Raw genomic sequence first — 11,108 nt, forward strand, 5'->3', positions numbered from 1 at the left:
ATTTACTTATGTGACAAAACCTTCCATTATGTTTTCGTTGCCAAATTTGGAGCTCAAAAATGAGGTGAAGAGACTTCAGTCATTGCTATCTGAAAGGTTGATGCAAAAATATTTACACAATAGGCAAGTTGTAAATATCTCATGGATTGTGGAAATCTACTTGTTCTTAAATAGCCATGTTTTCAACAGATACCGTTTGATGAGAAGATGACTTCATTCTTTATGATTTAGAAGAAGACCTCATTTCAAAAGCATAGAGAAGAAGAGGAGGCTAAGAAAAAGGTACATATCATTGACTTTGAGATTTAGTCATGAATGATTTTTATTTTTTCTTGATTATATAATCTCCTTGTTAAGCTATCTTGTATGATTTGTTCTTGTGGTGCAGAGAGTAGATGAAGAAGCAGCTCACTTGTATGAAGAGTTTGAGGAATCTTTCAAGGCAGATGATGTATTTGGTGGCAAAGCATTTGTATGGGGAGGAACTATCAATCCTGATGATCGATCAAAGGCTGGAACTAAAGGTTTGTGTGAATATGTACTCAAGTCTTTTGTTGCCCAATTGGTCTATTTCCACATTGTTAATAAAGGGGTTTTTCTATTTATTTCATAATAACAGGTATGTCATCCAAAGATGGGGCTTCTAGTTCAAAGAAAGGAAGCAGGTATTTGGATAGATACTATATTATTGCTAATGCTTGGCATGCATTTCTCAGAAAACAATAGGCTCTTACAACTAATAAGGGTTCATTGAAGTTTGAACATGTACTCCCACATGGGGCAGCTTGCTACACTTGCACTGTTAATCATTCCTAACTTTTGAGCTATCTAACTAAACTTTAAGATTGAAAGAGGAGATACAATTTTTCTCTAGAATAGGCAAATTTCAAATTTGTCATCATTCCAGTCCTTTTTCCTGGGCATTGTTGCCCTTATCATGTTCAGAACATCGATATGCTTTTTTTTTTTTTTAATCTACATAACAATCAGCTAGTTAATCTTGGATTTCTTAGAAGCAAACATTTCTTCCTCGGATTGAGTTTTCTTCATTTATGCTGATATTAGTGCAAGAAGTTGGTCAAGCTGGTGTAATCTACAACTGTGATGGCTCATTACTGTCTAATGACTAGACCTCTGTAGATCACCTTGGAATGTTGTAGTTATCCTTGTTGGACATCATCTTCTATGATACTATTTTGATTTAGTGATATAGAAATCCAAGATTTAATCTACTTATCATTAGATATATATGTGTTATATAGATAAATATATAGGTACCACAGGTCTCATGATGAACTCTAAACTAAATATGTGCTAAAGCTATTGGGCTCTATTGGTTGCATAATTGAGAAGAACTCCTATTTACTAGCCTAAGGTATTGTAAAGGGATAGAAATATGGGACCCTCCAATGGCAGTATAGGTCATTATGAGTGGGTTTTACATGTCAAGCTATAACTTTTCTTATACAACAGAATTATAATGGATTTATAAAGGATATGGTTCTACACTTTTGGAGTGTTGTCATTCTATATATATATTTTTTTGGAATATCCCTTGAAAGCTACTTTTTTGGCACAATAACTAAATCCAATATTTTTAATGGATCACAGGTGTTGGGGTCCTAGCTCTGGGCCTTCTGATCAGGAAAATGTTGAGAGCATAAACTATAATGTGTAAGTGTGTATTATACGCATAATGAATAATAAACGAGGGAATTGAACCCTCCCTGAGGCTCACACTTGTTGAGGTCCACTTCAACAATGACCCTTCTTATGAAATTGCTATCAAAAACCTTTCTAATGAGATAATGTGTTATGAGCTCTTCATCAGTGGGATGGAACATGAATCTAGGAGGCAGTTGTGCATCACCCATATCATGACTGTAACTAAAGTTAAGAGCCTCTATTATTGAATTCTCTTCCCTATCAGCCATATTCATTTCTTTTTCTATTCATGCTTCACATGGGAGTCTTTTTATATGATGATTTATTGTCAATAATGTCCATTCGCTACCAAAAAATTCATATTCTACAAATTCAAGACACTAGAACTTTTGTGGATGTGCAAGCCATCGGAACATACTATAGGGAGGATGGCGAACTTATTCTCAATTGTTAGACTCAAGAAAGTGATAAAAATTGTAGAATCTTAACATATGGTTGTTAAAATTATGCATCTCCTAAATGATTTCCTTTTAGCATATAACTTGTTGTGCATAGTTTCCAAGTTTTCTTATTGTACTGGGCATATTAATGAACAAGCATATTAGTTACTGTCGATGTTTACGACAATTTGATTAGTTACTATCAATGTTTTTTAGGCATTCTATAAAATAGTTCACATCCTTGTGTATGATATGACATTTTACATGCATCCTACACTCTCATACAACTAATGATGGATTACGGAGAGTGATCTGAAACGATGATGCTAAAAAACACACACAATCAATTCTAAAATGAACTTGCATTAAAAATGGATTGTGGAAATCTAATATGTTTAAGTTGTGATTATCCTGTTAGACATGCATGCAAAATTAACAATATCAGATTTACACAATCCATTTGTAATGCAAGTTCATTTTGGATTTGATTGTGTGTGTTTTTTAGCATCATCATTTTAGACCACTCTCCGTAATCCATCATCAGCCAGATGAGAGAGTGCAAGATGCATGCAAAATGTCATATCATACACAAGGATGTGAACTATTTTATAAAATGCCTAAAAAAAAATTTACACAAAAAATTTACACCCAGGCATTGCTAGAATTTTCTACCTTCATTGGTCAAAATTTCTACCTTTATTGGTCAAACTTTTCTACCTTCATTGGTCAAAATTTCTACCTTCATTGGTCAAAATTTTCTACCTTCATTGGTCAAAATTTCTACATTTATTGGTCAAAATTTTCTACCTTCATTGGTCAAAATTTCTACCTTTATTGGTCAAAATTTTCTACCTTTATTGGTCAAAATTTCTACCTTTATTGGTCAAAATTTTCTTCCTTCATTGGTTGACATTTCTACCTTCATTGGTCAAAATTTTCTACCTTCATTGGTGAAAATTTTGACCAATTCTTGGTAGAACTTGCACCATGGCTATGGAAGTTTTTCAACCAACGTATTAGTCAAAATTTTGACCGAAAAATTTCTGACCAATGGGTTGGTCAAATTTGGTTGAAGTTTGGTCAAAAATTGGGTCAAAATTTCGACCAATAATGGTCAAAAAATGGTCTCAAATGTACTAGTGCCTAGTCAGTATCATTTTTAGTATTTTGCATGCATAGGAGAAGAGACTTCAATTAGGAAGATCCCTTTTATCCTAATCTTTAGGAAGAAGAAAGAGAAGAAGAAGAAGAAGAACTATTTGAGAACATGTTTGTAGAAGCACCTGATCAAGTACAATCACCAAACACACATGAATAATCATTCCATTTGAATAATCTTTTTGCTGAGCTAGAATATCAAGATAATCCATTAGCTCTAGTAATTTATCAACCACCACTAGGACATCTACAAATGGTAGCTACTAAGCCTACCTTTCTCTTTCCAATCCCTACTCAACAAGGTAATCAAAACCTTTAAAATATACCGTCAGCTAACCTACCAAAGTTCTATGGCCTTATTATTGAAGAAAAAAAAGCTTTCTCTTCGAGCTTGACATTCTTTTTCAAAGTTAACATTACACCACAAACACTCATAAACTAAAATTGTTTTCATCAACCCTCAAAGAAGTTTCCTTAAGATGGTTGATGAGTCTAGGTGCCAATGCTATGACAAATTGGCCAACTATGAGTAACTTGTTCCTTAATAAATATAAGGAATATTACAAGGGCCATGACTTAAAGGGAGATGACATTTTTAAAATGTCACAAAAAGATGATGAAACTTTGGAGGACTATGTTGCATGGTTCATGTTCAACTTGTAGCACAACATGTAGCATCAACTGAATGATGAGTCCCAAAAGCATCTCTTTTTGAAAGGAGTGCGTGAAAGAAGTAAGCCTTAGACTTAATGGTTGGAGGTGAGATTACAAAAAAGATGTGGGCTGAAATTTAGAATATTTTCTTGAACTATTCTAAAGCAACAATTAAAAAAGGATGAGGCTTGAGGGACTTACTCCAAAAATCCCCTAGTATCGAAGTATCTAAGACAGAACTATCAAACCTCTTATCAAATTTCAAACAAGACATCATTAATGATATGACTACACAACTGGACACCATGCAAGCATGAAGGAAGAAGGATGATGCTAACATTATGTTAGCATAATGTTGCCCTCACTAGAGAGAGAAGAAATGCAATTGTCGAGGCAAGCCTATTGCTAGTTTGGAGTCACAACATGTGCCTACTAAATTTAAGGCAATTGATGAAGATGGAGAATTCCTCTATTGTAGTGCACCAATATTACAGTCAAAGGAACCAGCAAATATAAATATATTTTTCTTTTTTAATGAAAGCATTTTTATTTTATTTTATTTGTTATATTTATTTTCATTGACCTACAATATTGATGTACATTCCTACAATACATTTAACTAACTTCACTAACCACTTTAGTTCCTTCCAACCAGAACATTATTTGAAATTCTAACAAAATGTCTTTATAACCAAATGTATCAATTTCAAATGGAGACACACATTTTCTCTTAGAATCATTTTAGAAACAAAAACATAACAACTTTACTCATTTCTATATACTATAGGATAGTGCATGATATATGAATTTCTTTAATCACTGAATGTAGCAACATATCAACAAGTACAGTCCACTTATACAGTCCACTTATACAATTTTCTAGCTTACAAGCTGTCATAAAACACAAGATTGGGAGTTACCCAAGGGTGACTCTCCCTAATACAATAAGAATTCACTTGGAAGTATGTTTTTTTTGCACATGAAAATAAGACAGCATCCTTCTTCTCTTCAAGTCTTCAATCCATAGATCACAACCTACATTACAACACACACAAACAAGCCCATGGTACTCTCCTCCCAACCTTAGGCCTTTTAAAGGCCACCCCCAAGCAGGGAGAACCTTGACTAGGTGGACATACATTACTAACAACCATTTACAACACAATGCTCACATTACAAAACTGTTCACACATTTTACTATTGACAAATAAAACCACAAAAATTCCCAACCAAGGTAGACCACTTAGGATCACATGTAGATCCATCTCAAGGGGTAAGGGTGGAAAATGAATGTTGAGGAGACTCCACCTACAACTATGCCTTCATTAGGCTATACACTTTATACACATGCCTTCACAAGGCAACCCAACACCACATACATGCCCTCACATGGCATCTTTACAATACTTATAACTCCAGCAAGGTGGCATATGGGGCCCATAACACCCATATGGCATCCCTCTCCTACTCTAGGAGAGACTCTCACCCAACACATTCCCTATGCACCCCTTACCCTCACAAGGCTCTCTTTCCCTCCCAAGAGATGATACTCACCTTGTCACACCCAAAATAGAAAACTGCAACAAGAACATATGAATTCACAACACAAAGTAAATCACAATACAAACATACACCAAAATTGAAACATGATCCCTCAACCTCACACAACACAACATTACAAAATGCCATATTACAACTACATTACAAAAAACTCACATGCATAACACAATAGAAATAATCTACTTAACAACAAACTTTCATAGCAAGGGTACATAAGGTTACCAACCTGGTTTCCAAGCAAATTTGAGCTCCCTCTCTTTTTACCAGCAATCCTCCTCCTAAGCTATCTTCTTCTCCTTTTTTTTTTGCCCCCTTTTCCAAAATTTTACCCCACTTAGATTCTTTTTCCAAATCTATCCAAAAATTCTCCCCCCAAGAACTCTCCAACCAACTCTCTCTAAAGAATGTTTTCTTTTGATGCTTAAGTTTCCAAATTCGGCCAACTTGGGAATCCACAATTTTTGGGTGCTCTTTTCAATGCCTAGGGAAGCTTATAATACTTAAAAATGCCCCTACCCCCTAGGTATATCATATGGGCTTTAAAATAAGACCTCAAAGTAGCCCTAGGGATGGTGTAAACCTCCTAGAAATTCACAAAATGTGTGCATTCGACCTAGCATGGAAAGAATCCCTCTGGTACGCATAAATACACCTAGGGAAAAGAAATCCTACCAAACCACTCCTTGGTTCACTCAACCACCTACCATCCCACTAAGCATGCTACAAAGGAGAACATGTGTCAAGTGACACCACAATACACACAACACACTTGGCAAGCCATCAAGAAAAACAAATTTACTTTTATAGAATCACAATAATACACACAAATTGGTTTTACAAATAAAATAAAAGGGTAAAAAGGTTATACCCTCCTTAGGGTTAACCTTGGTTTTTCCAAACACCTAGCAAGGTTCTCCATAAATCCATGGGCTTCTTTCCTGCACACTTATTGCAAATATCAATAGTCCAAGAATAAGGTGATAAAATGATAATGTAAATATAAATCACATAGATTCTATCATCAATGAATAACATAACTAATATGAAATATGTATTTCCATTCATATCACATTACACACTTCACATTTGTAGAAATTCTCTAATCTAGATAGTAAAACATTATGATCATTTATTCTTATAGAAAATTATGGAATTAATCTACCTTAAGCAATGCATCAAATATAATATAAGTATACAATTCTAGTTTATTCAAATGATACATGAATTCTTAATGTTACTCTAAATATGCTAAGACATGATAATCTAGCACCATATGGAGACCACAATTAAAAAATCAAACATTCACTTGAGTATAACATAAGCTTTAATCATGACATATGGATCATCAAGAAGGTAAGTAAGCATATCTGAATAACATCATAAAAACTACTTAGAATATTAGTGTCCTAGTAACATCATAAGGAATCATCATATAGCCTAATGATATAGGTATCAATGTCCCAATAACATAACATGAAATCAAATAGTCTAAGGATCAAAATATCAATGTCCATAGGGGGTAATAATGTGTCATCTAGAGTCTAATTATCAAAGTCCAAAAGAAACAAAATGTCAATAGTGCTATGATGGTCGGGGCAGGACATGACATCTATGTTGCTCAACGAAGGCCATGGGCTCCAAGATCAGGTATTCCTCAAGAGTCACTTCATAATTAGGTTGGTAATAGTCAATGGAAATAACAACAACATGGTAGTTATAATAGTTGGAAACAACCTAACCAAGGCTAGCAACAACCTCAGTAGGGTTGGAAGTAGCCTAACTAAGGTTGGCAACAACCTAACCATGGTTGGAAACAACCTCAAGAAGGTTGGTACTAGCCTAACTAGGGTTGGCAACAACCTCACCAAGGTTGGTAGCAACCCTAAAATCAACAGCAATAGCAACATCAACAATCCTTGATACAACCTCCTCAATAACAAGCCTTAATGACTCTTACAGCCAATACAACCTCTTCAAAATAGCCATAATTACTTGCATAGCCTATGCCTAATCCCAATAATGCAAAGCCTTTAATGCAACAATAAATCTATTCCATCACCTTGAATGATATTCATCTATGATCTGGAACAGCACTTGCATCACCTCAGCAGCCCATTATAATAGAAGTAGATGATACAACTACTGAGTTAGTTCAAGAGCCTACAACTGCTATGTCTCCTATAGCCAAGAAACCATTATTTCTTGGTAGGTTAATAGAGAAAATTTTATCAAAAAAATCAACCCACATTAGATTTTCTTGAACAACTCAAGAAAATGATAGTAAAAATCCCCTTGCTCGATGTAATAAAAGAGGTACCCATATATACAAAAGCTATCAAATAAGTCTATGTTAAAAATCTAGGAAGGAAAAAGAAGGACCCAAAATCTATCTATGTCCTTGGCTAGCTTTTTGATCTTATGCTTGATAACCTTGAGATACACAAGTATGTAGACCTTGGAAGTCCAGTAGTAACACTTGCCATTCAAGGAATACACGTGCAAAATGTCCTAAGAGACTTAGGAGCATCCAATAATGTAATGAACAAGGAAACAATGTCCAAATAAAACAGCATTGGACTCAGACAAACACCAAAAATCTTGCAATTGGTAGATAGTTCTACCATCATTCCTGATGGTATGTTAGAAGTATCTAGTTGATTTTGTAGTACTCTCTACAAAAAAATGTATGGAGGGGTATCCTATCATTCTAAGATGACCATGGTTAGCCACATCAAATGCTTGTATTGCATGCTAATTAGGGGAAATGACCATTTCAGATGGTATGACCACTAAAAACTTAACCTTGTATTCTCCTGCTTAGCCTTTGCTATAGGATAATCAAATAAAATATACTGAAGGCTGTAATGATCTGAGTGGAGTTCAAAATGGTGTCCCAAAAGGAAATGGTGCCATCTAACCAAGGCATGTACTACTGCTGCAAGCTCAAGATCATGGGTAGGATAATTGAGTTCATGAGTCTTAAGTTTCCTAGACTCATAGGCTATAACTTACCCATTCTACATGAGTACTACCCCTAACCCATCCAATGATGCATCAATACACACTACAAAGTTTGTAGAGGAATTAGGTACTACAAGAATAGGAGCACTAGTGAGGGCCTTCTTCAACTCTTGAAAAGATCTCTCACATTTTTTTGTCCACTCAAATTTCTTCCCTTTTCTCTGGAGAGAAGTAATAGGATGTGCTATCCTCGGGAAACCCTCCACAAAATTCCTGTAGTAACCAGCCAACCCCATAAAGCTCCTGACTTTTGTAACTATTGTCGATGTTGGCCAGTCTATAATGGCTCTAATCTTTGATGGGTCGACTGAGATCCCATCACCTGATATCACATGACCTAGGTAGCTGATCTCTGTGCAGAAGAAAGAACACTTCGGCAAATTGGCATATAATTAATTATCTCTCAAGCATTGAAGGACTTGTCTCAAATTTTCTTCATGCTCCTGTTCATTTTATGAATAGACCAATATATCATCTAGGAATATCACCACAAATCTATCCAAGAATGTACAAAATACTCCATTCATAAGGCTCATGAATACAGATGGGGCATTAGTGAGACCAAAAGGAACCACTGTAAACTCATAATGCCCATATCTCATGTGAAAGGTAGTCTTATGGATGTCACTCTCCACAATCCTCAACTGGTGATATCCTGACTTCAGATCAATCTTTGAAAACACTCGAGCACCTTGAAGCTGGTCAAATAAGTCATCAATTCTAGGAAGTCGATAACGGTTCTTAATGGTTAGCTTATTAAGTTGGCGGTAGTCTATGCACAACCTCAAGGATCCATCCTTCTTCTTGACAAAGACAACTGGTGCTCCCCATGGTGAGACACTAGGATGAATGTGCCCCTTCTCCAAGAGTTCTTCTAGCTGAATCTTGAGCTCATTGAGCTCATTAGTAGTCATCCTATATGGAACTCTAGATACTGGTTGGGCCCTTGGAACCAAATCAATATGGAAATCCACTATCCTGGGTGGAGGCATACCCGGTAATTTAGAAGGAAATACATCTCTAAACTCTTGTAACACTGGATAATCCTCAAGACATGGCCCATTCTCCTCTCCCTCAAGATCATTAATGGTAATAGCATATAACTGACACCCTTTTCTCATACATCGCTTAAGCTGCATAGCGGAGATCATGCAGAGGGACACAGGTCTCTGAACACCTGAAATCACTATAGGTGTACCATGATCATCATTACACTCCACCTCCTTCTTCCTAAAATCCACCTTGGCATGGTGAGCACATAGCCAATCCATACCAAGGACTACATCATATGATCCTAAGGGGGTGATACGTAGATCTGCACAAGTAGTGATATCCCCAATTTGAATAGGACAATTCCTAACCATGGATCTAACCAATACCTTAGCACCTAAGTCTAACTCTACATCCCAGCTAACATCTTGCTTAACTGCCACCAGCCTACAATGCTCCACAACTAAGGGTGATACAAAAGAATCAGTAGCTCCTGGATCAAACAATATAGATATACTACTACCACCAATAATACCTGTAGCCTCTATCACGGTAGCCTGATGCTCAGCCTGTCTGTCATCTATTGCTACAAATACCCTATGAGAACATCCCATGTCACCCACTATTGGTTCAGATGCAGCTACCGTCTGTCTATGTGGACAATCCCTAGCAATGTGACCCATGCCACCACAAGAATAACAAGGTCCACGGGTCTGAGTCTGTAATCCTATAGATCGGGGCTGCTAGTGTCCCCCTATCTGAGTAGATCCACTAAAACCACCTCTAGTGGGCTGCTGAGTCCGTGCTGGAGGTGTATGAGAAGCTTGTGATCTATGATCCTGACAAGAACCTTGTACCTGCCTCTGCTTGGGCTTAGTGCCTTTGTATCCCTATAGAGGCTTTTGCCTTGGATCCTGCTGTGACTGGGAGCCTCTAAAAGATCTTGAAGAGTGTCGTTGATTTCCCTTCCACTATGACCTAGGTGGAAAGGGGGTAGTACCTCGACGCTGAGATCTATCAAAAGTATCTTGAGCCTTATTGCGTATATCCTCTGCAATAAGAGCCATCTCCACTATAGCTTTGAAGCCTACTGGTGCTGCCATACGAACCTGTCCTGCAATCGAGGGATTAAGACCTCTAATGAAATGGTTAATCCAGAGCTTCTCATCTCTCATATAGTCAACATAAGGGAGGAGCTCTAAAAAATTATTCTCATACCGTGTTACTGTCAATCCCCTCTACTGTAAGTCATGGAACTCATCAATCTTTCGCTGCCTGTAATACTTTGATAAATATCTCTCTCTGAACCTTTGTAGGAAGGTATCCCAAGTGAGAGTGTCCATATCAATATCCCCCATAGCCTTCTCCTCATCCCACCATTTGGAGGCTGGTCCTCGCAAAAGGTGTATAGCAAAATGGGCCCTTACATTACTCCCAAAAGGACGCAACCCATAACATCTCTCCAAACATAAGAAGAAGGATTCTGCTTCTGAACCATCTGTGGATCCATGAAAAGGGGGTGGCTGAAGACGAAGCAATTCTTTAATCTCGTCTCCTATATCCTGGGGTGCTCTCGATACAGGTCAAAGTTCTACCCCTACTGGAGACTCAGGTTTGTGG

At 36.8% G+C, this 11,108-nt stretch overlaps 1 protein-coding gene across 1 annotated transcript; it reads right to left on the reverse strand.

The window, feature by feature from the left end:
* Positions 1-7,316: 7,316 nt before the first annotated feature.
* Positions 7,317-10,171, reverse strand: LOC149570254 (uncharacterized). Its single transcript, XM_089817123.1, has 2 exons — positions 9,493-10,171; positions 7,317-7,429 (listed from the first exon to the last, which is right to left on the reverse strand). The coding sequence occupies exons 1-2, from the start codon at positions 10,169-10,171 to the stop codon at positions 7,317-7,319; spliced, it is 792 nt and encodes a 263-aa protein (XP_089673249.1).
* Positions 10,172-11,108: the final 937 nt, after the last annotated feature.

This window comes from Cupressus sempervirens, chromosome 3, assembly GCF_028749045.1.
Source record: "Cupressus sempervirens isolate cs-2001-9-10 chromosome 3, ASM2874904v1, whole genome shotgun sequence".
In the NCBI taxonomy this organism is placed as follows: domain Eukaryota; kingdom Viridiplantae; phylum Streptophyta; class Pinopsida; order Cupressales; family Cupressaceae; genus Cupressus; species Cupressus sempervirens.

Coding starts and splice junctions, on each gene's coding strand:
- LOC149570254 (XM_089817123.1), bottom strand. CDS start 10,171: ATGGGTCACATTGCTAGGGATTGTCCACATAGACAGACGGTAGCTGCA. Junction 7,430..9,492: donor ATTTCCTTCTAAATTACCGG/GTATGCCTCCAC, acceptor ATTGGCTGTAAG/AGTCATTAAGGCTTGTTATT.